We start from the raw sequence: 12629 nt of genomic DNA, 5'->3' as shown, positions 1-12629 counted from the left end.
ACTAACCTTACAAATGAGATTTTTTCTTTCCCTTTTGTAGCTGGAGAGAACTGCTGAAGGGTTATTGAAGAAGAGAAGCCAGTATCTATGTTGTGTATATATTTTTCTTTTAAACTTCACCCTCCTTTTCTTTTTGTGCCTAGTTTGTTATATAAAATAAACATACATTTTTATTGTAGGTGTGCATTAATGCTGGCTTACCTTTACAAAAATTAACAAATTAATAAGTATCGGTTGTATGCGACATTCCTTCACACACCTGTGACATGTGATATAAAACATTACACAGCATATAACTAACAAGGAAGGATATATTCAGTTTTGTGAACTTCAGAAGTACAATTATTTCACCCGGACATTACATAACCAATTATGAATAATGACACTAGAAGTGATGTCTTTGCTCATAATACAAATGACAAAAGGTTAAATGTGAACTAATCAATAGTAAAAAGGGCAGTTGTCTTTATCACAATATACCTGATGTTTTGCCTTTTAAGAAGTGGTAACTGCATGTTGCCTGGATCAAAACATAGGGTATAACAATGCATATTGCTCACCTCACACAGGTGGCATTATCCAGATTGTTTATCCTGCGACCCTGAGCTTTATTTTAGGCTATGTTGGCAAATGTTGTACTACCAATCCGGAAAGCTTGTACATTAGGTCTGCTGCTGTACTATAATTTTATACATAAAATCTTGAATGAGAAGTTGTTGGTACAAAATGAAAATGTCATATACCTAGCAGGCACCTGTGAAAACAGTTACCTTCATGAAAAACGTTTCCTAATGATATATAACTGTAATAAATTTTTAGGAAGTAGATAGGATTGATTGTGGTTTTGCAGCACACTGGCAATGTAAGGAGATACAGTGCCACTAACAAAGTTATATGATAAATGATTTATGCATGTAAATAGGTTTATTATCAACAAGCGATAAAATGACAAAAGCAAAAGGATGAGATGGCCAGGATAACATATGAAGGTTCCTAATCAACAGGTATTGTAAACGGTGTGCATAAAGGGTAATAAGACAATGCAAGATAACCTAAGGTGAGTGACATTACACATGTTGGTTATAAATACTTAAAGGAAATAAGTTCTACAGATGCGATATTTTAAAATAAATGTTTACTTCCTTAAAGAAATTTAAAATACTAGGCATAGTTATTGTATCAAAAAGTTCCTCACGTGCTGAACATTGTAGCAACAATCCCATGAAAGCTGGAGATTGAAACAATCTGTCTGAAAGTACTTCACAGTACAGGGTTTGTTGTAAGAAACACATTTAGATGGGTTTTCGCCCTTCAATGGGTAGTAGTGGGTTAGATAAATATGACCAGTTCTAATTCATGCAATGAAAACGTTCATATGGACAGTTCTGTAAGTAGGAAACCATTGATTTAAAGATGCCATATTGAACTTCTTTATGACAGCATCATTCTATGATGGCTGCCTGTAACTAAATAAGAATTTGTTACACCAAGTTTAAAATCAATGTATGTTATATTAAAATTATATGGTTATAGAGATATGGCTATTTAGGCAGTACAGTCTGCTTTTTCATTAACTTTAAGGTCTCCTGGCCTGAGGTAGTAGAAAGGAAGAAAATCAGTAAATATACAAACCGAATGAGCATCGAAGATGGGTGATCTACTTCTCACAGATGATTTTCCAGATGAATCACCTAAAACAAAACATAACACAATTAGGCAGTTATGTTTGTTGTGCACTATCAAACAAGTATTCAGTGAATAATATCACAAAAATACATATTGTTAATTCAGAGAAGGGAAACTCTTCACGACATCTAAAAGTAGTTGCAACACAAAACTACAGCAGATTTTTCATGTATTATAAGTCTTGGGTCACCTTAGATGTTTTTTAGGTACTAAACATCCTGTATTTCATCCATAATGCTATTTTTTAAAAAGAAAAGAAACATTTGTTAAGCAACTAGAAAATGAATTATTGGATAGATATATTACAAATAATTATAATTTATTTGAAAAATCAAAAGATATGTTTAATTTGCTCATGTATATTTCTCATTGTTACCTCTTTCAGATACATATAATTTCATCGGACACAGTATTATAACCAGATTACTAACATTAACTTTCCCATTGTTGCTCTACTTTAGAATTGTCATTTTATGCATTATGGCATTAAAATTGTAAAAAATCGAATGTAAGTACATTTTCTGCCTTGAAAATTTAAATACCTGACACAGTAAGATTTTGTGCCAATATTAAAACAACAAATATAGTGGGTTCGATATTCGGCTGAGTCAAACCAAAGACTTGCAAAAATGGTACTAACAGCTGCCTCGATTGGTGCTCAGCATTAAGAGATTAGTGTTAGGACTGGTGGGCCTGGTGTCAAGATAATGTGTCTGGGTGGGACATCATGCTACAAGTCTGCGGTATGATGCCCTAATAATGCTAGATATCACTAAAAACTGCCACACTGCAGACATGATAATGATATGACTGAAAAATTGTTAAAGCTACGTTAAAAATCCAAATCATACACACACACACACACACCCCATAAAAAAAACAAAACAAGAGTGTTTGGTTTATCATACACGTTTACATTGACTTTGCTTAGATCATGCCCTTAACACCTGTGTATTAAAGATTTTAACTTGCACTGCATGAAGTATATTTCATGGTTTTGAATCATTGACACTGTTGCATTAAATATCAATAACATCTGTAAAATATGGTTTAGAAGACTCAATCCTTTGAAAATAATTTCAATAATAATACAGATGTAGTTTACTTTGACGTATGGGACCACAAACAAGTACATGTTTAAATAGCAACACTAATCTTGCTAATTTGTAATTAGTAAAAGGTGATAATGAATTGTCTTGCAGGATGAACAGAAGAGTACCAGTACTGCCTTAGAACAAAAAATATTTATCCAACCCATTTTCTGGGTATAGACAATAAAATGCCTGGGTTTCACCTGGAAAACAAATGACAAATCCGCCAATTGTAATAAAAAGGAGCCGCCGAAACAACCAGTTTGGCAAAATCAAAAGCAGAATGAATAACATGATCATCTTGTCGATCTATATTCAGAATTTTAACATATATCATGCTCATTTTTTAATATATGGCAGTTATGTGAATACATGCTGTTTATTAGCCTAAATGATTTATAAAAATTCACTACACAAGTGTTGTTTTTTTCATATAGATTACTTCACTTTGCAAAAATGCTTATATAACTGAAAAACGACAAATCCAGAATAAGTGAAACAAAGTAAATAAAACTGCTACTGAGATTTGGTAAAAATGATGAATAATGCAAAACCTATATCTAATACTATTTAGGAATACACTGAGATACAAATGACTCAAAGCATGGTATGCACTGTGTCAGTACTGTATGCTACATTACACTTGCCGCCGAGATCTCCTGGTCAACTTGAGTGGCACATGAATTATTAAGTCTTCATTTACCTCAACTTTATTTCATGTGGGAGGAAGTAGAAAATATGTATAAAGTGACACAAAGTAAACAATAATATTATTAGATTGTGACAGTTTATGGAGATGATACCTACAATGCTGAGATACATATGGCCATTCCTTATTTGCAAACAAAAGAAACTATAGAAACATTATCATAAATTCTTCTTCATTGGCAAGAAAGGATATAATGCAACCTAGTTTACGTAGCGCAATTCACCAGCATACAACTTTCTAGGTGCATTAATACATAATCATGACAACAGATATTATTTTTTCCAGACAAAAGAGTAAATGTGGATTTAACTTTAATGACAAATGGAGAAAATAATTATCTTGACTGGAATACAGAATATCCACTGGGATAACCAGTGTGACCTTCTGATCACGTGATTGCAAAGACTGCCAAAGTGAATAATCCTTTCGTGACAGGGTTTAAGTATTTTAAAAAGTCTATCCTTGTTTACCACAAGATACCTGGTGAACACATTACCATCAAAGGCATTCCTTTAAAACAAAGAAATGAGTTGTTGCTGTTGTTGTTCTTATTGGGTTTAACGCCATTTTTCAGCACAAGATAGGCTATACATGGCGGCCAGTATTAATGGTGGAGGAAGAACCAGGGAAACCCCAGAAAGAACCACCGACCCACAAAAAGCTTCCAGCAAGCTTTCTCACATATCCACATCGGCCGAGCACGAGACTTGAACCCACGCAGACAGAGGTGAGATGGCAGTGATGCGGGACGGAGAGCACTTTAGACCACTCGGCCACACCGGGCCTCCAAAGAAATCAGTAAGCTTGCAGAGACAAATGCATTATTTGGATTACAGAGTCAGGGGGTCATTGAAGATATTGTTGGTTTTTAACTTTGCAGCAATAAAAGATTTAAAAGTTCAAGTGTAACTTACTAAAAAGATGAATCATTAGCTTCTTTGATTTTTGGATAAATGTGTTTTACAACGAAGTACAATGAAACCAATGATAGTACACATTTTATGACAGGCAGTAAATTAACTGATATTTGGTTAAAGGGATTTATTTGGGTTTTGTATTGGTTTATATATAATGTGTTGGTCTATAACATTGCTGCAAAAAGATTATAAGGAGACTGTTAAAGATACAACTTTAAACTAAAAAGAAAATGAAATAATAAAATTATTCTTTGAATGGACAATTCAATTGTTTCTGAAATGTGCGTGTTGAACAAGCTGTAATATCCTATGTCAAGCTGAAAAAGTACGGTCAGATGAACATTTTTCAGTACATTTTTGACCCGCACATTTTTTAATTCACCCCAAGGTCTGATACCAAGGAGTTTTTTACCCTCAATTTTACACCCCTAGGAAATACACTGCTGATCTTTGTAAGAACAAGTACCCAGATTAAGGCCATGACAACGAATACACCCGGAATAAGTCTTGTTCACTAAGCCACTTGATTCGGGAAGGGATCTTTGATGTCTTGGTGACAGACACCTGGTTTGTGTTTGGCAGATTTCACCCCCCCCAAAAAAACAACAATTTGTTAAAGTCATATCTAACCCTCTGTATATACAATTTCTGAATGGCAAACACCTTGTAATTATTTTAAGCTATTGTATCCCCGATGTTTACCTTCTTGCCAAAAGACACAAATGCCAGATGATGCTGAAATTGAAAGTAACCAGCATGGAAACAATAAGGACAGTACTATATTGAACGAAAGCCCTATAAAGTCCATTGAGAAACAGAATTTTTAAATGCATCAGGCTTCAGTGTCACATCATTCATTATAAATATTCTATGAGATAATATACTTCAACCATGAGACTCACTTTACCTTTAATATAATTGTCATCAACACAAGGCACACAACTTAGTTTAGTTTGTTCGATAATACACTTATATGGTGGCATGATTTGAGGTCTTTCATCTTCATTGTCCTGTTCTCTTGGATTTGCATTCTCCTGCTCACCTATGGAAACAATATTTTCAAATTATTTTTAACTAAATTAACAAATGATAACTGACTGAATCTTGATTATTCATGAATGACTTAGGGATCTTCTTGATTACCACTTTTCAGATACAATAAAAACATGTCAACTGAAATTGAGTAAATAAAAGATGCGAAGACACTTTCATTTTAGTGAATATAAGTATTTGTACATCAACTAAATTTGTTTTTATGACTTTTTCTTAACATGTTGTTAGATTCGAAATCTGGAAAACTATGCTCACTGAGGTATATCTTAAATATCTTTTTCAGTTGCTGTAAACTTCAGTTATAAAACACTACATTTTGTCTTCAAAACCTTGGTGTAGATGCAGTTAGTTAAATATGGAATAGGTTTTCACAGCAGCATTTAGATTCAATAAATTTATTATGTTTATGAAACTATTCAGGCGTAAATAGCTGCATCACATATAATATTATATTTCTGACACCAACACCATGAGATTCTTTAACACTGTTAAAATGAAATTCACACTGCATACCAATATATATTTTTACCACCAACAATGTTAATATCACTGTTCACATGCTTTTCTAAAGATAAAATTCCAGGTCATTTCAAGGATAAAATTAATTTTTTCAAGATTCAAATGTGACCATTACTGAATGGAATTAAAGAACATGATCATATACAAAATCACACAATGTATCACATGAAACAAGTTTGGCTACATTCCTATAAATTGGCATGTACAGTCATTTTAATATATAGAATAAAAAATCTAACTTGACCTTGCTGACCGTGGAAACAACATAATGAACATATATTAGTCTTGTTTCCTTTCAGACCTTAATTTCTAAAGAATTCTATTGTAAAATATGTGCATGTTATACAATGTAAACATTTCATATCACAGTATGAGAAAGAAAAAAAAACCAATAAATGCAAAGTATTAGAATCTTGTTTTGAAAGGAAATTTTTTTTAACCATGCATTTATCTCTGCCAATAAAATCCCAAACAAGATTTTTCAAATAACGTACCCTCCTAAAGACTATCTGGTTAAATATTTGTCATTTAAAAACATTTAAAAAAGGTTGATTTAAATTTTGAGAAGAGCTTAAAAATTAAATATTGTTGTATAAACAAGGACTAAATTTTCTGTTAAGTCAACTTGTCTTCTTTTAATTTGATAAACAAGTTGCCAAACCTTTATTGATAAAGGGGTTTGTACCGTTGTTCAATATATAATAAAGAGGACAATTTCCCATTTCCCCTGTATTCTATTTAAGATCAGAAACCAATATTTCAAGCTACATGTCACTGTGTATAGTACAAGTCACACGGGTCATGTAGTCATTCAGCACTGACTATTTTAGTAAGGGTGTCACTTTTTAAATTTTGATTCTACATACCTTTAAGTGGCAAGATTTAATTCATTTCCATTTGTATACATCCATATCCCTTTGCAAGGTCTTTATTCAGATGCCCCAATAGGTGCATAAGGCAAAATCAATGTTAAAGTACATAGACACTTTGGGATGAAATCAACCTAAAGGTGTGATCCAGTACAATCCAGAATATATGTCGCGCACTGTGATGTTACAATGAAAGCTGCGAATATTGATCAATAAATTTGTACAACGCTCAACTGTGATGATTCCACTCAAAGCACTCTTATTTTGACCCAGGCTTAGTACATGGCCATCATTGTAAAAGTTCATAGCCATAGATAATTTTCATCTGGAAGTTTCTTGGTGACAGGCAAGGTGCAGAGCATTCGATAATCAGGACTGAATAGACTTTGGTTAACTCCTGCAGAAAATTCCAAATGATAACAAGTCCCTACCAATGAAGAGTGTTTAGTCTTTCCTTTCAGTGGATTTTTGATTACACTTTGTAATCATTTTAAGCTGTTGTATCCCCAATGTTTACATTCTTGCCAAAGACACAAATGCCAGATGATGCTGAAACTGAAGGTAACTAGCATGGAAACAATAAGGACTGTACTATATTGAATGAAACCCCTATATAGTCCATTAAGAAACAGAATTTTTAAATGCATCAGACTTCAGTGTCACATCATTCATTATAAATATTCTATGAGATAATATACATCAACCATGAGACTCACTTTACCTTTAATATAATTGTCATCAACACAAGGCACACAACTTATTTTATTCTGTTCAATCGTATACTTATATGGTGGCATGATTTGAGTTCTTTCATTTTCATTGTCCTGTTCTCTTGGATTTGCGGTCTGTTGCTCACCTACAGAAACAATATTTTAAAATTATTTTTAACTAAATTAATAAATGATAACTGACTGAATCTTGATTATTCATGAATGACTTAGGAATCTTCTTGATTACCATTTTTCAGATACAATAAAAACGTCAACTGAAATTGAGTAAATAAAAGATGCGATGACACTTTCATTTTAGTGAATATAAGTATTTGTACATCAACTAAATTTGTTTTTATGATTTTTTCTTAACATGTGCTTAGATTCAAAATTTGCAAAACTATGCTATTGAGGTATCTCTTAAATATCTTTTTCAGTTGCTGTAAACTTCAGTTATAAAACACTACATTTTGTCTTCAAAACTTTGTTGTAGATATGGTTAGTTAAATATGGCATAGGTTTTCACAGCAGCATTTTGATCCAATATATTTATTACATTTATGACACTATATATGCATAAATAGCTGCTTCACATATTATATTTCTGACACCAGCACCATGAGATTCTATAACACTATTTAAATGAAATTCCCACTGCATACCAATATATATTTTTACCACCATCAATGTTAATATCACTGTTCACACGCTTTTCTAAAGATAAATTTCCAAATCATTTCAAGGATAAAATTAATTTTTTCAAGATTCAGATGTGACCATTACTGAATTGAATTAAAGAACATGATCATATACAAAATCACAAAATAAATCACATGAAACAAGTTTGGCTACATTCCTATAAATCAACATGTAAAGTCATTTCAATATACAGAATAAAAAATCTAACTTGACCTTGCTGACCGTGGAAACAACATAATGAACATATATTAGTCTTCTTTCCTTTCAGACCTTAAATTCTAAAGAATTCTATTGCAAAATATATGCATGTTATACAATGTAAACATTTCATATCACAGTATGAGAGAAAAACACCCAATAAATGCAAAGTATTAGAATCTTCTTTTGAAAGAAAAAAAAAAAATTTAACCATGTATTTATCTGTGCCAATAAAATCCCAAACAAGATTTTTCAAACAACCTACCCTCCTAAAGATGATTTGGTTAACTATTTATCATTTAAAAACATTTACAAAAGGTTGATTTCAATTTTGAGAAGAGCTTAAAAATTAAATATTGTTGTATAAACAAGGACTAAATTTTCTGTTAAGTCAACTTGTCTTCTTTTAATTTGATAAACCAGTTGCCAAACCTTTATTGATACAGGGGTTTGTACCATTGTTCAATATATAATAAAAAGTACGACAATTTCCCATTTCCCCTGCATACTATTTAAGATCAAAAACCAATATTTCAAGCTACATGTCACTGTGTATAGTACAAGTCACACGGGTCATGTAGTCATTCAGCACTGACTATTTTAGTAAGGGTGTCACTTTTTAAACTTTGATTCTACATACCTTTAAGTGGCAAGATTTAATTCATTTGGATTTGTATACATCCATATCCCTTTCGAAGGTCATTATTCAGACGCCCCAATAGGTGCATAAGGCAAAATCAATGTTAAGGTACACAGACACTTTGGGATGAAATCAACCTAAAGGTGTGATCCAGTACAATCCAGAATACATGTCGTGTGCTGTGATGTTACAATGAAAGATGCGAATATTGATCAATAAATTTGTACAACGCTCAACTGTGATGATTCCACTCAAAGCACTCTTATTTTGACCCAAGTTTAGGACATGGCCACCATTGTAAAAGTCCATAGCCATAGATAATTTTCATCTGGAAGTTTCTTGGTGACAGGTAAGGTGCAGAGCATTCAATAATCAGGACTGAATAGGCTTTGGTTAATGAAACTTAGTGTTAAATTTTAAAAGAACAATTTATATTTTATTTCAAATGAGTAAGTGTGCAAACATGACCCCTGTGACTTGTACTATAATAGTTTCGCATCAAAATTCAGCCCGGAGATTCAACATTTTGGACAACAAATTTGGCTTAAAACGAACAGAAGTCCATTTTCTATTTGGGTTTCCTCCAAATATTTCAACCCATTTTACACTTTTGGACATTTAACTTGGGGTGTGGGGTTAGAGCAATTGCATATCGAAAATTTGGAATCGGTCGCCTAGATGCGGTAGCGACATATGGTAGTCACTTACCAGCTGGCCTATCAAAATTTAAACTATATTATATTGACTTATACCAGCATGAAATCAATAGGAAAATGATTTTCTTTTTCAAAAATGACAAGTATGGCAAATTTTATAATCGTTATGTCTTTAATCCTCTGACAGACCAGAAGAAACGACATCATAGACAAAACCTGACCCAGTACTTGCTATATGCATTGCTTGTCACATGCCTTCACAAATTTCCAACAACGATAATGGAAGTCCAATAGTCACGTGATATCAACAACAAACTCCTTTTTAATATTGTGCAAAAATTCAGTTATAAAACCAGAAACTACAATTCTAAACATATTTATTTCAAGAACAATGAGTGGCCAATGCTGTGAGACACCAGACCTTTCCACAGTTATCTATACAGACTTCAATTTATATACAAATCAGTACAATACTACATTTCTAAGTTATCATATAGGCAAATCTGCATACCTGTGTAATAAATAATGGATTGCAATCAAGGGGCTTAACTCATGTGTACCATATTTCCACTGAGCTGGTGTGCATAAGTAGTATATAAAAAGGACAAATATCGGGAAGAATTCAATGATTTTTCATGCGAGCCCAAGACTAAAAATTCATACTTGTGTTTTCGGAACACTATTTCTATATTCTACTAAAGTATCGCAGCTCAGAGTAACAGTGCACTTACATTGTTGTAAGCCTCTACAACCAAAGACATGTTCTGATTTGTAAAGAATAAAGTCCTAAAATCTAACTGAGAACTTGGTACAGTGTACTGTAATGATAGATGTACTCTCTGGTTCTTAGGTTAGAAAACGTTATGATTATGCCCCCAAACATACACCCAGCCACTTGCGAAATTATCTTATAAACTGATCTGATTACTGATTTGAAATAGGACAATACATTAAGCAAGCTTTAAACTTTAGAATTAGTATATCTAACTGTTGTCCACTTACTATATCTAGCAAATTAATAAGAATTTTTCTTTTGTCATGCTAGCATAACATGAAGAATAGCATTTCTGACCGATAGAAAATGATGAATAACAATTTGCAAGGATACAAAAAAGTATTTGTATAGAAATAAGCTTATTGATAGGTTATTCTACACTATATCAATGCAGTTTTTTACAGCATGATGTAGAGATGTATTATATAATTGCTGTGTGTAGAAAATTCAACCTTTATGTAAAAGTAGCACATTTGTATAAAATGAGTCATAACTACATAAAATTCAGTTATAAACTATACACATTTTAAGGAAGAGAACCTTGGAAAACATACAAAGCAGGAAGAGTTTAGAGTAGATTTCAAAAGATTCTAATATATCTTGTGTTGCATACAAAGTTTAACTTAGACAGGTTTTACAACTTTTATATTTTAATTTCGAACTCCTGCAGAAAATTCCAAATGATAAGTCCCTACCAATGAAGAGTGTTTAGTCTTTCCTTTCAGTGGATTTTTGATTAAAGAAATAATTTTTTAAGCAGGAAATTCTAGCTCAAACAAACTTAGCTGTTCATTAAAAATTATTATAATTTATTAAGTTGAATGAAAAATAAATTGCATTGATGTTTTAGAATCTCTTTGTCTTAAAATCTAACAAATTTGAAAAAAATACACAAACATAATACACATTGAAAGTGCACCTAACTAGAACATAAGTTTTTTTCAGTTTTAAGATGATCCGGATAACACAACCCAAAATATAAACACCCACAGAAGAATTAAAGTATTTATCAAGCCCTATTACTAAGGACAATCTCAGTAAAAAAAACAACTTGTCTCAAATCTGCTTAATGGTCTTACATACCATATATATATATATATATATATATATATATATATATATATATATATATATATGGTATATAAGCAGCATATTCTGCATATTTAATGCTAGCTAATTATTAAAAGTAAATAAATGAAATCTGTCATGTCTTCAATGTATGTAAAATACTCTTAACTATTTAGTCCCAATGTAGCAATCTAATGTGCAAAGCACAGTTTATCTTCTATGATGTCATGTTTAATCAGCACAAACTATGCTATAAGTTCAAGTTCTGTAAGTTTCATGCAAGCTTGAAATGACAGTACCTGATCCAGTGTTTCCCTTTTACGCATATTTGTGTATCAGGGATGCATGCTGGAAAAATTTGACACACATTTTGTTGTTATGCATTTTTTTTTACGCAAAGGATAAGCATAATGCGATCAAGATTTATTTAATATCCATGCTTAGATGAGGGATGACATCATGTATACCTCGAGCACAGGCAATGTTATGATGGCATAGATTCCCTTAATCTTGCGAGCTGTCACGGGATTTCCATATAGCTTAGCAAGATGTTGTCTAGATGTTTAACCTCAATGCTTGTTCTACTATATAGTGATCTCCAGATTAAAATGGCATGCACTCAGAATCACTAGCCAAGAAAGTAAAAGAAGCAGAACACAAATGAGTAAAACTGGATCTAACTTTAATGAAAAATGGAGAAAATAATTCTCTTGACTGGAATACAGCACAGCTACTGGGATTACTGGTGTGACCTTCTGATCGTGTGATTGCAAAGACTGCAAAAGTGAATAATCCTTTCATGACAGGGTTTAAGTATTTTAAAAAGTCTACCCTTGTTTACCACAAGATACCTGGAGAACACATTATCACCAAAGGCATTCCTTTAAAACAAAGAAATCAGTTGTGGTTGTTATGGGGTTTAACGCCATTTTTCAGCACAAGATAGGCTATACATGGCGGCCAGAATTAATGGGGAGGAAGAACCAGGGAAAACCCCAGAAAGATCCACCTACCCATGAGAAGCTACCGGCAAGCTTTC

The 12629-nt window shown here is 32.5% G+C and overlaps 1 protein-coding gene across 3 annotated transcripts in view; it reads right to left on the bottom strand.

Annotated features, from left to right (window-relative positions):
- LOC149793579 (uncharacterized) overlaps positions 1–12629 on the bottom strand; it is a 103466-nt gene that overhangs the window by 22209 nt on the left and 68628 nt on the right. For 2 of the 3 annotated variants that reach the window (XM_089967532.1, XM_089967533.1), the window contains 3 exons: positions 7566–7700; positions 5311–5445; positions 1633–1691 (listed from right to left, as the gene is read on the bottom strand). In XM_089967532.1, coding sequence (XP_089823658.1) covers positions 1633–1691; positions 5311–5445; positions 7566–7700 — 329 coding nt within the window. Of the gene's footprint in view, positions 1–6; positions 140–1632; positions 1692–5310; positions 5446–7565; positions 7701–12629 lie in introns of all 3 variants that reach the window. The other variant, XR_016422852.1, reaches the window with a different exon arrangement.

This window comes from Sinohyriopsis cumingii, chromosome 8, assembly GCF_028554795.1.
Source record: "Sinohyriopsis cumingii isolate HCF-2022 chromosome 8, ASM2855479v2, whole genome shotgun sequence".
NCBI classification, from domain to species: Eukaryota; Metazoa; Mollusca; class Bivalvia; order Unionida; family Unionidae; genus Sinohyriopsis; species Sinohyriopsis cumingii.
Note: the sequence above shows the minus strand (reverse complement) of the source record. Positions and strands in the feature narration are given on the sequence as shown.